The sequence below is a fragment of the Anguilla rostrata genome, chromosome 6 (assembly GCF_018555375.3).
Source record: "Anguilla rostrata isolate EN2019 chromosome 6, ASM1855537v3, whole genome shotgun sequence".
NCBI classification, from domain to species: domain Eukaryota; kingdom Metazoa; phylum Chordata; class Actinopteri; order Anguilliformes; family Anguillidae; genus Anguilla; species Anguilla rostrata.
This window is the reverse complement of record NC_057938.1, coordinates 44,115,613-44,139,703: the sequence shown is the minus strand read 5'-3', so window position 1 is coordinate 44,139,703 and position 24,091 is coordinate 44,115,613. Positions and strand designations below refer to the sequence as shown.

The following is a 24,091-nucleotide window of genomic DNA, read 5'->3' as shown; positions in this document are numbered from 1 at the left end:
ATCTTGAAAGTTAAGTGAAAAACAGAAATATGAAACCTGGGGTTTTGAGACATTAGAACCGATTAAGGAACAATAACAGTATGCAACCGTTGAGATTCAATGCTATGAAGTGCTTATTTTAATCGCTTTTACAGCACTATATGCCACGTTAATCTTCAGTGTGTGGACGCTATGTAGTTTTCCTTTGACCTTGTGCCTGGTACTTGTAACACCAAAGTAACATCAGAAATAAGACTATAATTATGATCTAACAATGTGAATTCAATTGACCTTATATATATATATATATATATATATATATACAATTTTGATACAATAAACACAAAGCAATGGTAGCCTACTGAATAATAAACTTGTTCACTCAAAAATCCCAAATAACAGGAAGTAAGTCTGCCTATGAGACAGCTTTTTGTCTAATATATACTGAAAACAATGTTTTGGACGAGGCACTTCTCTTCTGAAGAGTTTAGAAAATTTAAATCATAATATGTTACATTGAAGAAATAATATTACCATAAACAATAAAGGAAAAATGCTTTACAATAAGTGTGAACATGAGTAACATGGAAGCTCCCAGGAATGTAGCTTGTTGGACATTTTCTGGATGTTTGAAAATATCTTTGAATGATTGAGCACACAGAATAAAATAAGGGATTCAGTGCTATGTTTTATCTTTGATAAGAATTGAAATTTCATAGACATTGCTGGTCATAAAGGCCTCCATTATTACTGAGGAAAAGCAAACATGTTTTTTGATTTAAAAACAGGACACCTACCACATTTAATGATGAATCCTATCTTTATGAGCTGGAAATATGACCACCAATCAATAAGAAACCTGGCTCAGTGCTTTTTTCCTTTTTGACAATGATCAGCTGCACTGTTACATCCTTTATATCCTGGATTGAGTGTTGCTATTGACACAACTGCCACAGATCAGCATGTTTTCTGTCCCACAAGTACCAAAAAGCCATTCTGAGCTATCTGTGTCATGCAACTACTTCTATTTCAGCAAACGTTTCAAGGATGATTTCTGATGTTCCATTTCTTATGCTTGCCTCATTCTTTTTATTTTCAAAACACATTTTATGCAACAGTATGCCTTTTCAAATCCTTCACCACAAAGCCCCAAATTCAGTTGAAAACGCTCACTAAAAATGGAAATATAATGTATACAAGTGCATTTAGCAAATTCCCTTTCCCCACAATTATGTTTCCAAAATTCTACACTCTGATAACTTTGGCTAAGACAAACCTCTTATCAGTGATAATTGCATTTACTTCTGAGCATGGAAGAAGATGTAATGTATAATGTTCTTAATGCAATATGAAAGGCTGCAAGGGAGATGGCAGAGTCTGACGGCATAGAGCAGACTTTACAACGACGTGCTGGGCTTAGGCATGGACATGGATGCTGAGGGAATTACGGCTCCATGCACTGAGCCAACATCACTTAAAGTGCACTTAAAGTGCAATTGTGAACTTTGAGCCTGATTTGTTGGTCACGCCGTGAACAAAGAAATAAACATGAGTGGCTTGGCTGGTTGTCCAAGTGACCCTGCAGATATTAATAGTAGCTTCTGTCACTGGGACATATCTTCAGAGAACTTGCAAGTTAACATGGAATGTGCAGCGTAGTCTGGTTTTACAGCATATTTCTGAGGTACACTGACCATAAATTACATGTACTAATTATTTTCAAAACCTAAAGACAAGCAAACAGTTATAGCAATATCAGTCTCAGTTAACCTGTAGTTTGACAGAAGTAGCAATAATAACCTGACAACTTTACTTGGTCCTACTTCTTTTGTAATAAATACTTCCATGTTAAAGCAAACACAAGCTGGCTATGATCCATTCCTCTGCATTGCTTACCTCTACGGAAGTTTCCTCCACCTAGACGAGATAGGTATATGATAGCAACGACATCAGGCAATGCATGAAGCGTGTTATGATGTCACACCAGGGATTAAGAATTAAAGTCTCATGCAAGAACATTTTCCCAAAGATGCAAGGAGACTACTCCCATCTTTTCCCAGATGAAGACATATCATATGATCTTGATGAAAACATGTGGCTAAATGTAAATGATCAAGTAAATCCACTGGAGCAACCTTGCTGTTAAATTCTTGTATAATCATTCATAATTTATCATTCAGATTCGATTCAATGATTTACATAAATTTCAAAAAATGAATCGCATGTTTGATTATTCCTGAGTGCACAGGTTGTTGGAATGATTAATCAATGGCACATCAAATTTTGTTTCAGTGACTAATGTTTAATATATCAGTTATTGTTCAGGCAAAACTGCTATTTTAAAAGATTCAGTGATTCAAGACATTATGAAATGTGGTTTTGCATGTCTAATAATGATGTCATTAGAATTTTGTAACTCTTCTTTTGCATTAAGAACATTATGCAAATGCTTTTATTAATTTATTTTCACAAATGTAAAAAAAGATAAACGATAAGAGATAAAATTAAGCCAAATGGCAGCGTACAAATTATTATGAGAAATTAAAAGTATATGAGTAATGAGCTTGATATATTAATGATAGTGACTTCAGTGCCATTGAAAACCATTAGCATGACCCCTGCCTGATATCAACAATGGCAATTAAGAGGCAATTAATATGATTTCCTGTTAAAAGCAACATCTAGAGGCATTATCACACAACAACATAACTAAGAAGTTTCGGCATTTAATTTAAAAAAATTGAATGGATTCTTGACTGTGTGTTTGTGCTTACGTATTTTAAAAAATCCTAGTCAAGCCTCAAGGCCGAATACTTTCCTGGCTTATACAGAGTTGTATTCATGTGTCACCCTGGGGAAACAACAGTCTTTACTGACAGTTTTACTTCAAAAGAAAAAAAGAGAAAGCTTGACTATGAAAATATTGAGTAGAATGCAGCTGCATCATATAACCAGTTCCCTAACTGTTGATTGTCCTGAGCCCTGTCACAGTTTTTCCACTAGATCTACACGTGCTCCTTACACCTGAACAGCCTCTTAAAGGCGAGCTTGAAGTCCTCGTTGAAGCTGGTGTAGAGCAAGGGGTTGACGAGCGAGTTGATGTAGCCCAGCCAGGTGAGGAGGTCAGACACAGGGGGCGAGGGGTGCAGGACGCGCAGGCCCACCAGCAGCTCCTTGATGAAGAAGGGCAGCCAGCAGAGCACGAAGGCCCCCAGGATGAGCCCCAGGACCCGGGCCGCCTTCCTCTCCCGCGAGGAGCAGATCTGGCTCTTCTCGTACGCTCCGTCCGCCTCCGCCTCGAAGGACGGGCAGCGGGCGGCGGCGTTGAGCCGGTCGAACTCCAGGGCGGGGTCGGAGGAGGAGGACAGGCCCGACACGCAGGTGTGCGCCACCCGGCAGTGGCCCAGCGAGTTCTGGCTGTCGGTGCTCCGGCTGCTCAGGTGGCGGCTGGAGCCCCGCTTCTGGTACAGGGTCTTGGCGGTGCTGTAGATCCGGTAGTACAGGAGGAGGATGAGGCTCATGGGGATGTAGAAGGCCCCGAAGGTGGAGTAGATGGTGTAGCCGACGTGGTCGTGCTCGATGACGCAGCGGGAGTGGGCGTGGCCGTGGGCACCAGGGCCCCGCCTCCACCTCCAGAAGAGCGGCGGCACGGAGATGAAGACGGACAGGGCCCAGACGGCAGCCACCATGACGGCGGCCCGGCGGGCGGTCCGCTTGCGGGCGTACTCGATGGCGTTGGTGATGGCCCAGTAGCGGTCCAGCGCGATCACGCACAGGTGCAGGATGGAGCAGGTGCAGCAGGTCATGTCCAGGCTCAGCCACGCCTCGCACACCACCCAGCCCAGCGACCACGTCCCCCTGGCGATGTACAGGATGCTGAGCGGCATCACCAGCACCGCCACCAGGAAGTCCGTGACGGCCAGCGAGCAGATGAGGTAGTTGGCGGGCAGGTGCAGCTTTCGGGTGGTGCAGATGGCCGTGATGACGCCCACGTTCACCAGGGTGGTGCACAGGGTCAGCGCCACCAAGAAGACCACCGCTACCATCCTCTCGGTCGACAGCCGCGCCCCGAGCCCGTCTCCGGGGGACCCCGTGCAATTTGTGATGTTTGGGGCCCCAAAGCTGTCCCTCAGGAACCCCTCTATCTCAGCCTCCATATCCATCACAAGCAGGGCTCACTGCATCTTTCCTGTGTAGCTGTCATGCTCCCCGGGGACATGCAAGCATTCTGAGGGGGTTTGGGTGGGGGCTTTCTGTCAGCCTTTCCTGGAATGGAAAAATGAACAAGCCTTACATCATACAGACAGAACATTCATAATGCGAACCATAAAACACATTCACAAACCACTTATCTGAAAACCCACAAGCATATCTATAAGCTTTATTTATTTGTGCACATGTCTTCTGAAATTCCATCCTGATAAAATCGCCATATGGATAGGTATCTCATTGCTGTTTGGCTGAAAGCCTAGCTTTTGAGAAGGCAGGGCACTTTGACTAAATCATCAGCCAGATGATTAAGTAACCTTCATTTACATCGCACTGTCAAGCTTGCCTAATACATCACACCACTGTATTTTTAATTGTTATTATTTATTTTAAATGGTTTCTTTTGGCCCTATTTTTATTGAATAGGCAATTGAATAGACCAAGGATGCTTTCAAACACTGAATGAGGAAGGACCAGAAAATGCACACAAGAAACTTTTTTTTTTTTTTTTTTACAGACTTTTATATAACAGACACATCAGAGAGATTTGAAGCGTCTTGAAGCTTCTCTAATGCTGCTGATCCACATTGGTAATATGCCTCCAAACAGAATAAGACATAGAATCCAAGGAGGGATCTCGCAGAGAATAGCAGCTCCCCCTAGAGGCTACCCTGATCACAGTGTGGAGGTTTTGCACATTTTATTTACACCTTGCACACAGAAAGTCTCTCTCTCACACTGGAGAGTCCAGGACACTATTAACTGACATGAAACTACACAACTTGCTACGCCCTGAGAGGATGCACCTTGCCTAACACTTACTGTTGTATTTATTAATGGGCCTTTGTTGTCAGGTAAACTTACGTTACTGATTTTCAACACACCAAAGTGGGAAAATATAATTAATATATTAATACACGCAGAATTACATATTTATGGGCCCACAGTAGGCACAGTTATTTAAAGGCATTCTCCGAAAAGACCAGGCTTCTCCTTCGCACAGAGTTCAGCCTGGGCCGTGCCATTAACTGACTGACCTCGTCCCGCCAGGAGTAGGGTGGGTTTATCATAGCCAGGGCTCCATGGTTACCACCGTTCCTCCCCTCAACGTCCAGGCAGCCACAGGCCTCCAGACATCATTAGCAAGCGATTAATTTCCCTCCTTTGAGTTTTGCTGCATTACAGATCTATAATTAATCCCAGTGTGTTGAAGTTTCCTTTATTCATTAATTCGGCACTTGGGGAAAAAAAATCGAAAAAAAAAAAAAAAAGACGTTCAATTTAGATATTCGTATGGTAGTTTCCACTTAACACATATCTTGTTTTGGTGGTTGTCTGGTGGGCAGATGTGGAAAAAAGTATTCCTGAGTGCTGTGATTGTAATAGTAATCATATTATCACGCCGCTTTTGAGCACAAGGGGCAATGTTTGATGACATGAATGGAGCTTATCAACGGGGCACTTCAGTGCTGAAAATAACCCTTTGTATCTCCACTGATAACTCTCACAGAGGCATATCTGCTCAAAGCAAAGGAAAGTGGCTTATGATAAAGTCTTTGATTTTACTATAGTGTTTTTAATACAATAAGCATAGTTTCCAAGCTGTTTTTTTTTTTTTTTTAGCTTTGTCTTTTTAAAAACAAGAATGACGCTTTTTTAAATGCCAAGTGGTATTTGTAGCTCTGTCTGATCACTGCAGCATGCAGCATCCTCTGTGATGTACAGTATTATACAACAGATACTACAATGACAACTCTGGCCAGCCTTGTCTGTAAAGCCCAGCAAGGCTCGGTTTGGCATGGTTCCACCAGAGGAAAATGGTTGCTCTGGTTGCAAAGATCCAATTGGGTAATATTAGCTATGCAAAGAAAGCGTGAATGCCCCATATGGCAGGAGAATAGGATAGAATAAATACATCAGTGTTTGCTCTAAACAATACATGGTGATTAGTTTGCATTCTGACGGGAAAACACCACCAACGGCTTTAAACATCAAACCAGCCACACTGGCTTTGTAGTCTAAATGATCAAGTGGACGCCTAAGGAAACAAAAAAACAAAAGAAAAGAAAAAAAAAAGCCCACAAAAAATCATGTACGCTCATGGAGATAAGGTTCAAGTGAATTGCTAATGCACTGTACAACCGCAGTAACACCCCGTGCGACGCATCAGAAGAGGATCAGTGTTTGCCTTTGCTTTCCCTTTGCACGTGGCTGTTGGAACAACCTACACTTGAAAACCAGCTGTCATCATTGTCACGGTCCACCGCAGTTCCCACTGCTTTCACACCACAGGCTCCAGATCAGCTAAGTCAATAACCACAGAGTGAAGCGTGGCCATGTCCTGGCCCGTGTTCAAGTCTTGCATCAGGGGCAGCCTCCAAAAACAGTTACAGTCGTACATGGGGACAGTGTCAGACAAGAAGCTACCAATTGCATGCTACACCAATATTCAATTGAGGTATAATTAAAACCAATACGTACTCTTTATGAAATTAAAGTTGAGCTCAGTGAACATTTTTTTTTAACTAAATAGTTCTCAAGATAAGTGAGTTTATATCCTGAGATCACGTTCATCAACCTCAATATCCAATATAATTTCGCCTTATTTCTGTCCTGTTAGACAAATGGACAGACAGAGAAATACATAGATGCATAATATGTGACCTCTTCCTACTGGAAGTGGTAGTAATTGCTCATTGCTCATACCACTAGGTGGCGGCAGAGGTAAAATCAATTATGTTCTCATCTCTCATTCTGTGAGTGTGTGTATTTGTTTGCGTGCGTGTGTCTGTGTGTCTGTGTGTGTCCAGATACATCAGAATATTGCTATTTTTGGTCTCAGGAGCAGACATTCTAGTGTATTAACATTGTCATCACACCTACATGTACAAGATGTGCCCAGAACATTTTAAGATTACACGTTAAGTTGTCCCTCTTTGTTACAGCCATCTGTTATCCAGGTTATACATCTTCAAGAGGTTTAGCTATTGCTTTTGAGTCGTGACAACATTGTGATGCTTGTGACTCAACAGTGACTGAATGCCAGTCTAAGATATGGTGCTTGTGGGATGCAAATACTTGCCAAATAAAATAAATCACAATTTTGCATTGAACAAAACAAATTTCAATTAAATAATACCATTCAAAAAATGTCACCATATCTCTTATAGAACTGCTTCAAAAGGAGTCTGATATTTGGTACATCATGTAAGGAGAAAATGACTTCATATTGAAAAATTAAAATGACTAGAAACACTCCAGTATTGATGATAAGAACTGCCACTCCGATTATGTCTAATTCAAAGGTATACATTTTTTTTCTTGCTAAAGAACGTCTGCACATTTGAAGCAACAAAACAAAAACCACAAGCCTACGAATCAGAGCACAGAAATATTACATGCGGTCCACAGTGACAGGCATCATTGACCCGTTTATGACTCACACATACAGCATTCAGCTTAATATATAATCAGTTCATTCATGACCTATACTTTTAATGCAGTTTGAACAACAGTCATTCACTAGTCAGATAAATGAAGAATGGTTTTAAAGATTGGGCATGGAGACATGGCTCTGGTAATAAACGATGTTTGAACAAAAAAAGTATGAGAAGTTAGTGCACAAAGACATATTGCGTATCATCAATGGATAGATGACTCACCACCACATATATTACATTACATTACAGGCATTTAGCAGACGCTCTTATCCAGAGCGACTTACACAACTTTTACATAGCATTTTTACATTGTATCCATTTACACAGCTGGATATATACTGAAGCAATTTCGGTTAAGTACCTTGCTCAAGGGTACAACGGCAGTGTCCTACCGGGGAATCGAACCTGCGACCTTTCGGTTACAAGTCTAGTTCCCTACCCACTGTGCTACACTCCGTCCTTACATATCTGAACGCACATTGGAAATGACAGTATGGACGTGTGTGAGTCCAGGGTTGTCACCCTCACACAACTTTGTTTTATAACATTAAGCCTTTTTTCTTACTGGCAAGACCTCAGTGTATCAAAGCAAGCTTACTGGGCAGAGCATCATGCTTGACAGTTGGTACATTGTTATTATGTCCAATGGTTTCTCATCAACTCATTTATGCATTACCGTTGCATTTTTTTTTTTTCTTTGGGTCTTGGCTCCATAAGCGAGAAAGAGCATGGATTTTGACCTGATTATTTGTAAATGATCTCCTTTATTAAAGAGCAACCTTAATAAAGGAGCATGAGAATGTTACATGTGACACATACCTTTACAACCACAGGTGATAAGTATGTGTGGCTAATCCACAGTTTTCGGTCCCACGTATAATTAGATTTCTGTAGGAACTGGCAATGGATGATCACTGATCTGTGTCACATTTCGCCACTTCATCCGGTACTTGGAGGTTGGTTTAGGCTGGCGGTGTTGGAGCGCGTGAGTAGTCTCGCTTGCCAGGAACTAGACGCACACACATCTGCCTGACATTTAGAGGCTTGTTGTCTGTTCCCGCCTTACGTCGTGAGTCATCGCAGACAAGCACAGCCCACTTTACACTTTATTATTCAAAAACAATCGCAAAAGGGGGGCTGATAAACTCCCGCACTAAAGTTGCTCTTTAAGTTTGTTTCTTCAAACTTCAGGCCATTTCTCCAGAGCTTTGTCCAGCCCCCAGAGAACACCCACGTTCAAGGGACAGCAAAACTCCTCAGGAAAATACTAGAACAGAGGAAACGCTGAGGGCAAATTCTGAGAATAACATGAAGAACATTGCAGACGGTTAAGAGAGCTTTCAATTTCGGTAGGATATATAACGTTCCTTTTCATTTCAACAGTTTGGTGGTCTTCAATTCCCTTTGTTTGCTGTTCATGGTGCATATGAAAAATGTTATCTAAATATTTCACTGCAAATAAGCTGGTGAAATGTCTGTCCCTCATGTTCACAGATGCTCAACAAGACATTTAAAATGGAAAACATAAGACTATTATACCTATAAATGAAAATGAAGCAACAAAATAAGAGGACAAATACTGCATAGAATATAATCAAGAATCATTTGATACAATTTCTGAACAAATGTAAACAAAGGACTCATGGCAGCAAGCACATTATTTTCTAACTAAACCACATGCTAAGAATTGAACTTCACTGACATTAAATCCACTAACATTAAACAGTTCCCTGTGTCTCCCGACCAGTCAAGCAAGGGCGCTAACCCATTAGCTTAGGATGACCCGAATAGCAGACACATTGCTTGTTAGAGTCTGGGCTGTATCATTAGCTGACTGTGACCCTGAGTCTACACCCCTGGGGAATAAAACTGGCTGCAGGGAACAGAGACTTTGATTTTACAGGCTTCAGTCTCTTAGGGTTCCATGGGTTACCCTTTCATTAACATCCCCAGCTACTCCCGCAGTACTAAAAGCCCTGTATTCGTGACCTGGATACTTTAATGTTGTATACTACCGAATATAGTATACAACAGTGATCATATAAAGCCAATTCTGGATCCCCATTGTCTGTTCTGTAATCAACCACTGGTGCTATTCAGTCAACAGCTGATTATGGTCCAGTAATGTCAGAGCACATTTCTGCAATGCGCCAATACCTATGGAATGGACAAATTGGACCAAAGTTACCTATTAGCATTGGCAAACAGTTGCATGCACCAAGCAAATGGGTGATTACCAGTCAGCAGTCTACATTGGCCAGTGATTGATGCAATAGAACAGTCCATAAATTTGTCATAGCTTGCTTGCCAATGAGAAAAACCCAGTAAGAGCCAGTTTGGATTTTTTTTTGTTCAGCCATTACTGATGGTCAGTGTTGGAGCATTTTTGTTGGCTCTTTGGGATGCCAATAAACAAACCAGGCAAGTCATTAAGAACAAATTCTTATTAAATGCTAATTCATTGTGTAAAATGTACATGTGGTATTTGGTATGTGTAATTAAACTGGAAAATGTTATTGTGTATACTGCTATTGTGAAAAATTCAGGTGGGCCAATGACATTCTTGTGCAATGAGACAAGAATCCAAACCACCAGAAGCCACCTGTTCCTGGACAATGTTAGAGTTGATTATGTGCTGCTCTGTGGGATTGCTGGCCAGTCGGCAATGACATGGTCAGGAACTGAAATCAGACGACGGGGAGCATCACTACAGCATAACATTAGCAGGACAAGCCCTCAACAGCCCTGTAATCGTTATTTAGAATTAATATACATTGCAGTTTATAATAACTGCATTATTCCTCCTTTGTCAGATTTTGTCTGTAGGCACTGAACAAAAATTATGGCGGAAATTTTCAAAACTGTATTTATGGGGCCAAACAAAGCACCGTGATTGTCAATCTTTTCAAAGCACTTTTTTTCTTGAAAGAAGAGGTGGTATGGGTGTCCCTTAAATGTCTATCACACAAAACAATGAAATCATCTCAGCTTCATGATTGTTCATTCTCAAGATCCTCAACTTTTTGTTCTGTGGAAGCCGACACCCATAATGGAGGAGTGGAGGGAGTTGTCAGTGTTGACACCAATGAACACGACTCAATCCATCTGTGGATATGCAGTCATTTCTTCAAAATCACTTTACCCGGTATGCATTTAGCCTGCTTGACACGGTATGCATTTAGCCTGCTTGACAAATATTAAGTGTCTCCCAGACGTGTGACAGCAGAAGGGGTCGCCTAAGTCCTCAATCCAGCGAGGCATCAGCAAACTTGAATTTCCTCACAGGTTACAGAGACCCGACCATGAGCTGCATGTCTAGTCATTTGCAGCTCCATAAAACCTTTTTTTTACAGCATAGATGCAGTCAAGCATCTGAATGACTGTACTAAAATCAGTCTTTGTTCTTCAACAAAGAGGAATGCTGAAAGTCGAAATCATTATCTTTGAGAACTGGGATATCGCATTTCAAAATTCAGCAAACAGGGCTGTTACTCTGTAAAAAAATCTGTCATTTTACCCAGAAAGCAATTACGCTTGAAGACGGCAATCTGTATCAGAGACGTTGTACTTTAATGAAACTGCTCATTATATGATCCAGTTCTGTTGCAGTACCTGCACTTTGCTAACTCAGCTCAGCCTCTGTTGGTTCTCACAGCCATTGGCTTGCATCACTGAGACCCCTTGGTGACACTGGCTATGTTCACTGTGTTTGGCACAGTCGTTTGCCCGTATCACTGTGCAATACTTTGGCATCATTGGCTGGACATCAATGTGCTGAGCCATATTATCATTGGCTTGCGTAATGGTGTGACATCATGCTGTCATTGGCTGGGCTCAATGTGTTGGGTCTTGTGTCATTGGCCCGTAGCACTATAATATGCTGGTGTCAGCACCTGAGTTCAGTTTCTTGTGGCTTAGTGTCCTTGGCTTACTGTAAGTTACCATGCTGGGTTTCACTGGCATCCGTTCCTGCTGCAATCTGCCATTTCAATGACATTGCAATGACAGAGATTCCATATCAGCAGAAATAAATTAAGGACCCTACCATTATCATTAAAATATGCTATTACCATTGTTAAACTCATCCCTGTCATTATTACACTTAGGTCAACAGCTTAAATACTGACTGGAACTCCTGAAATAGGTAAGGAAAGAAGACAGCATGCACCCTGGTGACTTTCCAGTGGTAAATGGTAAATGGTCTCTAATAAATCTCCCCTGTCCTGAATACAAAAATAGCCCTCATACTCTTTTGCACCCCAACCCCAGCGATATTCACAGTCCTCTTCTCACCTCACACCCTTCCTCCTTTCCATTTTACAAACAGACTACAGAGTACACACAAACTCACTACAGACTGCACACAAACCCACTGTAGACTGCACACAGGTCCACTACAGACAGCACACAAGCCCGCTAAAGACAGACCACAAGCAGACCCACTACAGCCTGCATGCAGGAAAGCAAGAGACGGCAAACAAGTACACTCACTCCTGATTGCATTTAGGCAAACCGGCGGGCCACACACAAGCACTGCATGCAAGCCAGCACGAGACCTGAGCCGCTGCCTCACATTCACCAGGGCCTCATTAGGCAGGTGAGAACCAGGCTCTCAGAGAGCGACAGATGACAGTGCAGTGGGATGGGCTAGCTTGGCAGACACAGACGCACAGGGCAGAGATAACGAGTGACGAGAACCACAGCTCCACCCCCGCCAGCTACAGCAGAGGGAATGAAAAATGTATTTTGGGATCCTTATCATCTGTGCGTGAGCTCTGGTGCATCCCAACAGCCCCATTTTTGACAGCCTGCCTTTCAGTCTCAGATCAACCGCAGCATAGCAACTGATGCGCCCTTGTCCTGGATCACCATTTTGCTTTTATAGCTCAGTGAAAAAAGGACAGATGAGTACGAGTGACATCACTGATTGCTGCTGACCAGCGGACAGCAAGGCCCTTTTTTTTTCCTGATCCTGGAGGGTGCAACTCAGGTTCTCTCTGGCCCTGGTTCCATGGTTCAATGTTTGCACCTTAAGCGCGGCACTCTTGCATACCAGAAACAGGACTGCTGAACCACAGAGCATCACTTAAAGTTTCAGAGTTTCCAAACATATATTCCAAAAATCGGGTACAAAGAGGAAGGGGTTGTGACAACGAATCCATCGTCCCTGAATCTATGACAGCTGCTCTCAAGTTGTTATCTCAGTGTACCAATACAGCAGACATTACCCTACTGGACACATGCCCCAAAACATGAATGCATTCAGCACTTAGATTCTTTTTTTCTCTCCATACAATTAAACCACTGCTGCCACAGTGTAGACCTTTTACTTTCGATGTGGACACAGAAATAAACATTTGTTTCAGGGAACTATTTTAGGGGCAGGCATTAAATCATGTCCAACCTGCTCATCAATAATTAGGCACCCTGAGCTACCGCTTGAGTTTGTACTTTATGACCAGCACAGGAGTCAAGGCTTTGATTTAACTGAGCCCCTGCCGCAAGTCTATGAGATTAATAAGGTCTCTTGCAGGGAATCATACTGTGTTATCTCTGGATAATTTCTCACACACAGAAATACGAGGCCCCATCGCCCGCTGTCTAAGTACCGCTGCCCAGGGACCCCAGACGCAACCCTGTGGATCCTGGCTGACATCTTGGCAATAGAGTTCTGAAATGTAATAACATTTATCATAATGGGAAATCAGTGGCAGCCACAGAGGCTGTGGCACTAAAAAAAACAATCTGACACTCCTGTCTCTTCATTGTCCTGTTCCTAACACATCAACAAGAGATGAGAAAATGCTATATGTTAATATGTACTAGGGATGTCCGGTTGGCTTTGAACCATTCATGTTGTTTTTTCTTTGGTATTTCTGTACTTTTTGTTAAATACTTAGCATCTAATTGTTTCCTGTTGTGTCAGAGCTCAGTAGCCCCCTCAATCTGCTTATATTTACATTTGATTGTGTAGTATGTGGCCTTAAAATGGAAAATCTAACAACTGAAGAGGCAAGAAAAGATCATGTGACTGATTTACATTACATATGCAGTACATCTCTCAAGGGAATGTATTTTGTTGTCGTACAAGAATTTCTATTCATGTACAACAAATTGCAGTTTGCTTCAATAAAACCACATGGAATGGCTATTCTAGAGAGGTTCCACAACTGTACATTTGTATGAAATTCATTTAAATCTGCTTGTTAAAATCAATGGCTTTATGTTACAGTAGGTAACTGGCTAGCCAGTGTCTAAAAATATATGTTGTTCAAGTCAAAGTCTACCCACCATTTTATAATGTACCACAGCATCAAGATGACCGCCATCATGAAATCAAATAGAAAAGTACTTTGGTAAATGTGCTTCTGGACATTCTAAGATAATATGTGACCATGACACTCCAGGCCTGGAGGAACGGGCCATAACCGGAAAGCAGATCTGTGTAATAAATCCTACAGATGTTTCACTGTGCTTCCTTGAGTCTTTCAAGCACACTCATTTACATGTAACACATGTAAAGTCTATACATGCAATATATTTATGACAAATTTTTGAAATACATTTAACGACTTCTATATTGACCCCTTTTTTAAACCCTGAAAATGACAGACCAAGCAGAAAGTGGTTACTATTATTGAACCCCTTTGACTCCAGGCTTAATCCTGGAGTCAAAGGGGTTCAATCCCCCCCTTCCTCTCCCCTAGCCACGTCTGGGAGCAGCCGGTCTGGAAGATTCTGGAAAATAATTGCATTCACCTACTAGTTTACAAATCCATTGATTAAGGTCAATTTATTGAAGTTTTCATCAAATACTCCACCCCCATCAACATGTCAAACACGTTCCACAATTTCACATGAAACATTTATTATTCAAAATCAGGCCTACTCCTTATTTATAAGCGTACTGAATAATAATAAATATATTTTTAGAATATATTTTGATGCTCAGTGATATAAAATGGGATTAAGTCCTTAATTGTACATGCCCTCTGCTGTGGAGTCAAAGCTGTTTTCACTGTCCTTCTCAGAAATATTCACTCAGAAGAGTGATTTCTTCAAAGGCCTCCAAAATTCAAGTCTTCTCCTTAGAGAAGATAAATTTTTAAAAACAACAACCTATTGAGGCATAAAGCCTCGAGAACATTTCTTGAGGGTGTGTAACATTTGCAGCATACATACTGAAAAACTTTGATTTGTTTACGCAGGTGAAACAATTTGTGTCCTTTCATGCAAGCATAACAAACTATACACCGTTAGTTTGTAATTGGCTGGGTGTTTACTGGGCAGAACTTACACTGTCAAGGTCATCATTGTAGAAAATTGTAGGAGGGCTCATCTTGTTTCAGAGAGTCTATCATTACGTTACATTTATATGGCAGACGCTTAAATCCAAAGCAACATAAAACAAGTGCATACCACAGAAAATGACATTCATATTTACACAATACTTTCGGCATGTATGTAATGGCAAAATGGACAACAATTTTAATTCTTCAGGAAAATTTCTGAGTAAACAATGGCCATTCTATCAATACTTCACTGAGCATGTTTTTTGGACTAAAATACCTGGAGATTTTGTTCACTGGATCCTTGCCGTGATAAAACACTGACTGTGATTCATGTTGTCTGTGAATTTCCAAAACGCATAGATGGAGAGGACCCCAAGGCTCTCCTGCCACCCCGCATTACAAAATAAGTAACCACTTTTGAAAAAAACATTGACATTGTAAAATAGTTCACAGAGGTAGGCTTTTAACACTTTTAAACGATATATCGTGCTACCAGATTGATTAAAAATTTAACCATACAAAAAACTGAATGAATGCAAATAAACCCACTCCAGTCCAAATACGGGCCGATGCGACTTAAGTCCTGCATTCTGTCTGTTTTGCTGTTAAGATTTTTAAATGTCTCCTTTACTGTTGACTCTTCATGCTCCAGTTGCTATCAATCTCCTGTACCTAATGAAACCCATCCCACGGGCAGGGAGCTCCATTAGGCAGACAAATGGAGATGACAGAAATAATAAAAGGGGACAGAAAATGGCGGGATGAGATTAGACGGGCAAGGAAGCTGGCCGGCGGCATTCACGGCCGTGCCTCACCTGTCAGAGCCGAGGGCCCCGGGGTGCCGGGGGTAAGCCAGAGCAGTAGGCCATCGAATTTCGGTGTGATTGCCCGGGAACTCTGGAGTACCATCACATCATCTGTGCACCTGGCGTAATAAGCACCGTAGGCTCAGAATAATCTACCGGAAAGCATAAAGCTGGAGACGCTGCCCTCGATTCAGGATTTTAAACATATGATCCTAGAAAACTCTCAGAGAAGAATTTCATTGCTTTTCATAGACAAGGCTACCTTGCTCTGAGTGAAATACTGTAATGTGATAGTACTTAATGTCCTAATTGCTTTACTGTTACTTTGTTATGTGCACTCCGTGTTTTATTCATTTTAATGTTTACTTATTGCTGCTGCTGTCTTGGCCAGGTCTCTCTTGTAAAAGAGATATAATATCTCAAGAGACTTCCGAGTTAAATAAAGGTTCAATAGAAAAAATGAAAAAGCAGTGGGCCAGACATCGAAGCCTGTATTACACTGTGTAACACAGTGTTGGCCAATGCTGGCCTGACCTCAGTGAGCAGGCTGACAGCCTGTTTTCCTGGGAGAAAAACTGCAGACCACTCAAACTTTCAAAATTTTACATGTCAACCTGACAGCCCAGAGCTAACCATGACTTCAAGTTCTCTGAAACTCGCTACCAGACATTCCTAGGTGACACGGGACAAGCAGTGCCTTCCTGAATTTGCCCACAGAATTATTTGTGGAGAAAAAAAAAAAGAAAAACTATAAAAGGCAGCAGGGTAACACATCTCTCTTCTCTGTAATTCAAGGTAAAGGACAACAAAATTTGGGTCAGACTGTCCATCCTTAATGGTCTGCAAACAAAAGATACAATGATTGCAGTCAGGAAGGAGAAATGGTACTAGAAGCCTTTTCCAATTTAGCTTGAACCCATTTAATGGCACAATTTCAATTTAACTTTAATTAATTTAAATTATGGACCGAACCATTTGCTCACATTTCACATTTGTATTCACATATAAGCCCTGCAAATCTGCATCCATTTTCTGAATTGCTCACATCTGTTTCACTTGAATGGTGAAAGTACAGGCTGTACATTTTCTGCAACAGTGATTACTTCAATAGAAAGCTGAAATTGTGATTGGTTCAATGCTCAACAGTTGGTTGTCAATAGCCAACCAGAATACGAGATGTAGAATCTGAGGAGGCCACTGTTGTTAACGCTCTTTTGGGACTAACTAAGCACACACTGTTACACATTGGGTGGATTTAGTGAGCTGAGTGTCTGGATGTTGATACTCAACGTAGTCTGTAGTAACTTCTTCGTGGTCATTCCCCCACGCTGCCACTAATCATGCTGTGAATACTACCAGTAGTTGGAGATCTGCATTACCCAAATGTTTTTTTTCCGTTATTTTCAGTTGAAACCAAAATGACCCTCACTTTAAATTAGGATCAATCTGAAATATAGGAAATAATTTAGCCTTAATGAACAACAGCTAAAATGACAAAACATTACTTATATGCTTAGGAAATACCACTGTCCAGACATAGTACAGTGTACATATACAGTGCCGTCTGTAAGTATTTGGATGATGACACATTTTTTTGTAGTTCTGGCTCTGTATTCCAGGAAATTGAATTTTAAATAAAACAATGGAAATGAGGTTAAAGTGCAGACTGTCAGCTTTAATTTGAGGGCAAAAAAAATTCATGCATATTCAGTGCAGGAACTACAGCCCTTTTTATATATCATCCCTCCATTTTAGGGGACCAAAAGTATTAGGAGAAAACAACTTTAAATAAAGTCATCATATTTAGAATTTGGTTGCAAATCTTCTGCATTCGATGACTGTCATATCGTGGAGCTAGGACAACCCAAGTGCAGAGAAACACATAAGAGGGGAGATAAACAAACTGAACACTTTTAATCAGGAGAACCAAAATAACACACAGGAGGGAACACAAAGTGCTAAAAACTACCATGGTAAGAAAACAAATAATGCAGGGAAACCACAGGAGAAGAGCTAACTAACGCAACATATAATAAACCAGAATCCACAAAAGACAGGCGCTAGAAAACAGACTGAGGATACGTGGGAAGGCAACAAAAAACAAGCGAAGACAAACACAGTGAACCTAAATACAGAGAACAATTAGGTGAGGCTAATGATTAATGACACACAGGTGAGGAAACCTAATCAACTAATAAAAGAATAACAGAAAAACTAACAAGGGAACAAGTGAAACAACCTGACACAAAAGAAGCAGGTAAGGCCCACGTAACAAAGAAGGTAAGCTAAGCAGGGTAAACATGGGCAGATTTAGGATGGGGGAACAACACATGTCTGGCATCCAGGAACCATGACAGATGAGGTCTGTTACCCATAAACATCACTAGATGCACTACACTCTCCAGTGTGCTCTTGCATCTTAACAATGCACCAAATAATTGATTTTGACACACCCAATGTTTTGGCTTTGTCGCTCATCAATTTTTTCTGAATTTTCAGTCTTATGATGCCCTCCTTGAAACTTCTTTGTTCCTCATGCTGAGGACAGCAACACACTCTAAATGCAAATTCCACAACTAGAATCGACTCTGGACCTTTAGTAAGCTTGTTTGTGCATGACCTAATGATGCAATGACACACAGGTTGCCCAGAAACAGCGAAGCAGTCATTATCCAATTATATTCAGTCCCCTAAAACGGAGGGACTATGTATAAAAAGGACTGTAATTCCAACATGGATCAGCTGATATGGATGTAAATAGCCTCAAATTAAAGCTGACAATCTGCATTTAAGCTCGTATCCATTGTTTTATTTCAAATCCAATGTGGTGAAGTACAGAAAATGTGTCACTTTCTGTATGTTTGTATGCTGTATAGCATGATCCCATTTATGCAGCAGGATATTAAGTGAACCTATTCATGTTAAGTAACTTGCTCAGGGGATCAATAGCAATGGGGTCCACCAGGGATTTCAGCTTGCATCGTCTTGGATAATAGCCTAGTTTCTCAATAGGGACTCCACAGCACCACCCAGTGAAATACAGAACTTGTGAAAGAAAATAGTCTGTACACTGCTACAGTAGGCAGTCTAAGTACATCACCTTCATGCACACCAGTAACCCCCATGACAAAACAGAGTACCCAGATATTATATTGGCCACATATTAAATAAATCATTCCGGCACTGCATACTATATAATAGGTATACATTTGGCAACCCATTATTTTTCCACTGTTGGCACCGATTCAGGTGTTCACTTCCAGTCCTTGCAGACCCAGTGTCACCCCATTTTACCTTTAACTCAGGCCAGAAATGTATAATTGAAATGAATTAACTGGAAAGATTGACCTCAGGTACAAGTCACTTTCTAATTCAAAGGTTAAACATAGGTCTGTCCATTAAGGAGCAGAGCTGCCCAACCTTAATGTAGCAGCAGTCATTACATTATATTGTATACATATGAAATATAATGAGGTATGACTTTTGAGGCAGTTTGTGGGTTCAAAAGGTGACCTTCCTAACAACGGCTCCCCTGGCATGCACTCAGGTGTATTGTACATTGACGGTAAGCAGAAAAGCAAATATAAGTTGAATAAGTTGATATTCCTATAACCTCAAGATGGACAGTGTAACAAAACATTGAGTAGTTTTCAGTTTAAATTTGCAAAGATTGTTCTGTTGGCTGGTGTACTCAAATCTTTTCTATTGCTATTGGGAATAGAGGCATTGCAATAGAACAAACAACTTAACCCCGTGTACAGGTTATATTGGCTTTTCAACTGAAAATAACATCCTCTCTCTAACAGGCAAGAAAATGTTCCACGTGTGCAATACAGTAGCCTATTTTCTTTCTTGATGTACCAACTGGAGGACAACACATACTTTAAAAGGGTACGGGGTTGCAAGACATTCCAAACATTTCCTGTTGGAATAAAAAGAGACTTTCTGGCTGTGAAACATGGTTCACATTAATACCTGGAGATTAAATGTCATGTCTCTGCATGCACAGACCACATATATTTGAGAGGCTGAACATGCATCTGTAACAAAAAATCAATGTTTTAATATCATGGGGGGATGAGTATTGATGTTGTAAATACTTGTGTAGACCTGTTTGACAAATTAATTATTTGACAATGACCATCTGTCTGGAAGTCAACATGCAATGTAAACAAAATAATTATTGTCAACATATGAACTTGATTTGCTAGGGGTAAAACATCTTAGTTCTAACAAGGGTCACTCCAAGTGAAAAATAATATTAACAACAACTTATAACTATTTCTAAAGTTGCAATGCTGGTACTATTTTACCTGAATGAAGCCATCATTACACTGTCATAAGCATGGCGTAAAATCTTTCATAAGCAGCCATGTCAGCATATTACAGCTTGCGATAGATGTTATTACACTAAACATAACATATACTGCAATCTCTTTGCCACAGTTATTCTGAAACGTGCATTGCAAAATTCTCTGTATATGACTGTCATTTGTTATGAGCTGCAATACACTGTAATGGCTGGGAATTGCCATGTCTTATGTCAAGTTAATGGTAGCATCACGCAGGCTTCATGATGTTTCAATTACAGTGTCACCATTTTCTCTTAGAAAATGTGTGCAAATATAGAACAAAATATGTAAATGTGAGTAGTATCGTCAATGGTCATTTTATTTAATATATAATTAAACTGCAGCAAGGTTTGTTACTGATTTCTACTGTAGTTTGGCAGATTTTTAATAATGTTGAAATTGTAACATTATATTCCAAGATACTTTTTTCAGCAAGAGAAGGTCAAATGTTACTGATATACATAACTGACCTCAGTAGCACATACAGACCAATGGGCTGCTTTATGATTTTAATTTTGATGTAGTCATTGCTTGCAGACACTGAAATTAGCTTCATCCTGGCTTATTTTCAAGAGACTATGGAAGCAGCACTTCATTGCTCAGTAATATCAATCATATTAATTACATCAATTTTGCTGTTATATTCCTGGCAGTCAAATTTTATGACTCTTGGGTCCAAGAATAGACGTGTTTAATAACGGCAATGTGAGGTGATACATTTATATTAAAACAAGAGTTAAGACCAGGGGATGCCGAATAATTTCAGTAACACAGACACCCGGCAACAATACACATCACTCCACCGGTAACACTGAATACACGCAACAAGCTTATCAGTTAGGGTCAGCTTATTTCGAATAGAAAAAATCGCGTTGACAAAACACACACACACACACACACACACACACACTGTATTTCAGAACAGACAAAAAAAAAAAAAAAAAGGGGGGGGGATACCAATAAATAAAAGATACATGTAATCTGTCTTTGAAGATTTCTACATCAATATCCCACGGGGTATTTTTGCACAAAAAGGACACCAAGAGCAGACTACCAGCAGTAGTAATGCGAAAGTGTACCCTGTACTCTAGTCAATACAGTGAAAGGATTTAACAATGCAACTCGATATATAAATAAATAATTCTGTAATGTAACTAACCGACATTAGGCAGATCTGTTTTGTTAGTAACCTGGACTATAATTAACGGTTCAATAAGTATACTTAGCTACTTTTCAATTCAACCATAAGTCTCGTGGACAACAGTTGAAATACTAAAATATAGCCTAATTGCTTCATCGTCGTCCAGTTCTTTCATGAGTTTGGTATTATCTATGAATAACTGGATTACAACTTAATGTTTAGTTTAACTAGAATGTGTTACTTACCTTGGTGTACTTTAAAGAGATGATTTCAGTCTAATCCATTTCGAATTTGCATGTCTCTTAAAGAAAAAATGTTTCCCGTCTATGACTTATGAAGCTAGCACGATATAATAAGCAATGTTCCGTGCCTTCTTGAGGCTATGGACTGAGCCACTCATCAGGTGTTCCTTCACAGAGCTGGCAGGCATCTTAGAATAATCCACGGCGAAAAGAAAAAGAGCCGCTCACCTGAGCGTATTGTCCACGCTCTTATCGACTCACTGCAGAGTGGAAAGGGGGGAATCAGTCAATAAGCGTTTAGGGGGTCCTTGCAGCGGTTTTCCTCACACGAAACGTCAAGGTTGTCTACTAATTCAGAGAGAAACCAAACACCAGGGGGCACTTTTTTGCCAGATTGAATGCATTACATTTTCTTCTGGGTAATGGTCGCGGAGTAAGCAAAGGCAGGTGTCAAGATCCAAGTGATAACCCACATTTGGTTTAGTAAATTGCCCTGTTGGATCTCTTTCGTCACTTTATGTACAAACTAAGCAGACTAAAACATTACATGAAAACAATACAAAAAGTGGTATGGTGTTTTTCTAATACATGGAAAATATTTTCTCAAAACGTTTTTAATTAATATCGATAGAATGAAGTCGCTGTAGATTGACGCGCACGCGCACATATACTTTACATCTCTGAGTAAAGCTGGAAGGTATTCGTTCTGCAGGCTTTGCCCAAGCACCGGACAAATGGACCATCTTAAACATATTTAACCCATTAATATATGCCCCATTCTCCGATAAATGTACTGAAGAGATCATGGAATGACTTTCAATCCCGGGGTTTTGACTATTCTCTCTCTTAGTAAGTAATGTGGGAACCAAGATGCTTGGTGTGAGCTGGAACCCGAGAGCTGAAATCAGAGGTGGCCAGAGAAGTGACATATTTTGCGTATTTTGATTGCAAGATGGGGCAACGCTGTTCCTGGACTTTCTTGGGCCCCATCCAGTGACAGGGCCTCTGAAAGCTCCCCCCTGCCCACCCTCCCCCCTATTTACAGGCCTGGGACTAAGGACTGGTCCCCATTATAAAACATACATGTCAGATTCAGTCCCCCACCAGATGGCCAAGACGCCACTGGGACACATTTTCCACGACAGAGAAAAGTCAGAGTCTTTGCTTGGTAGCCATTCATGTGGATGGTCCTGTCCTTCGTGAGCAGAATGTTACGACTTCAAATCTGAGATAATCGAAAGAACTTATGGTAAATATGGCCAAGAGATAACTGAACATCTGCTCTGTCACTTTATCCATTGAATGATAAAAATTAAATCCTGTAAACAAATTTCAGTGGATAGTTCATAGACCTGTATAATTAACAATGAATGTACAATGAACAATGTGTCACTTGGACCAAGGAATTCTGTTGTCTATATCTTCTGTTGCTTCTGCATAATTGTCCACAGGATGTTCAGATATTAAATGAGCATGAAATAGATGCAACATTTATGAATGCATTATTATATCTATTGTAAACTTTATGTTACAGTCATATTCATATACTGATTGTCAATTTATTGATGTTTGCTTTCAAGTAATTACAAAGCTAGCATTTAGGTAGCTAAGATCAATGAAGGAGATAAACTGAGATATGTGGTTGAAATAAATATTTTTAGATGAACAATCCAGATATAATCTATTGGTTAATGCAAAAATTAAAAAAGTAGCATGGATATATAAATAATGATGGAGCATGTGCATATAACTATATTTCTATTATGCATGGACAATAATAAGGATGATTCTAGAAAAATGCTGAATTTAAATCTGTGAAAGCTGGGCAATTTGGGACAACTTAAATTTACACCGTGTGATTACATATGACAAGCAATAATTACAGGAGTTAAAAATACAAACAATAAAACAGAACAGACATAAAGCGGCAACTATGCTCTTTAATTACAACTTTTACATCGACTGCTTACTGTAGGACCCAAAACTAATCACTAACTACCTCTATTGTGTTTGTGTCTGTGTCTTTGTGTCTGTGTGTGTGAGTCTGTGTATGCGTGTGTATGTGTGTGTGTGTGCGCGCATTTTAATATAGGTGCCCTGGTGGCCAAGTGGCAGGGGTGCACTTGCCTGTCTTATCCAAACCACCTCATATCGCAGTGGGAGGGTCATCCAAGGTTGTGTGTGGACCTTCGTTTTGGGGGTTGATGTGGTCTGCTGTATCACAGCTATGTCTTCATAATACTTCCATGAAAACTGCACATCTTGAAATTACATTTACCTGCCCTGTGAACTCCCAGCTTTTGACTGTGTACTCCCCCAGACTGCCCCTCTGCTGATTATGAATTCAAAGACAATAATAAGCTAGTGAGACATACTGTGAAATCATTACGTCTTGATTAATGCCTAAAAATAGGGTTATTTTTTTAAACAGAGAAGAGCAGGTACTGTGAATACGCCTGGGCACAAGCTGGGACACGGAGAGTATGATACCACTTCAGGATGCAGTGATGTTTATGTCTAAGTATTTCCAAACGTATAGAGCCATGGTCTGTGATGGAAATCTTAACCCCCCTGAGCCTATAAAATGTCATCGCAGTTAGAATGCTTATGCTGCACATTGTGTTAAGGGT

General features: G+C 40.5%; 1 protein-coding gene across 1 annotated transcript; it reads right to left on the bottom strand.

Moving 5' to 3' along the window:
• Positions 1–343: 343 nt before the first annotated feature.
• On the bottom strand, positions 344–21,761 carry LOC135257307 (5-hydroxytryptamine receptor 1E). The gene is made up of 2 exons (XM_064339917.1): positions 21,465–21,761; positions 344–4,245 (listed from the first exon to the last, which is right to left on the bottom strand). Exon 2 carries the CDS (start codon positions 4,140–4,142, stop codon positions 2,985–2,987), a length of 1,158 nt encoding a protein of 385 aa, XP_064195987.1. The 5' UTR covers positions 4,143–4,245; positions 21,465–21,761; the 3' UTR covers positions 344–2,984.
• Positions 21,762–24,091: the final 2,330 nt, after the last annotated feature.

Coding starts and splice junctions, on each gene's coding strand:
- LOC135257307 (XM_064339917.1), bottom strand. CDS start 4,142: ATGGATATGGAGGCTGAGATAGAGGGGTTCCTGAGGGACAGCTTTGGG.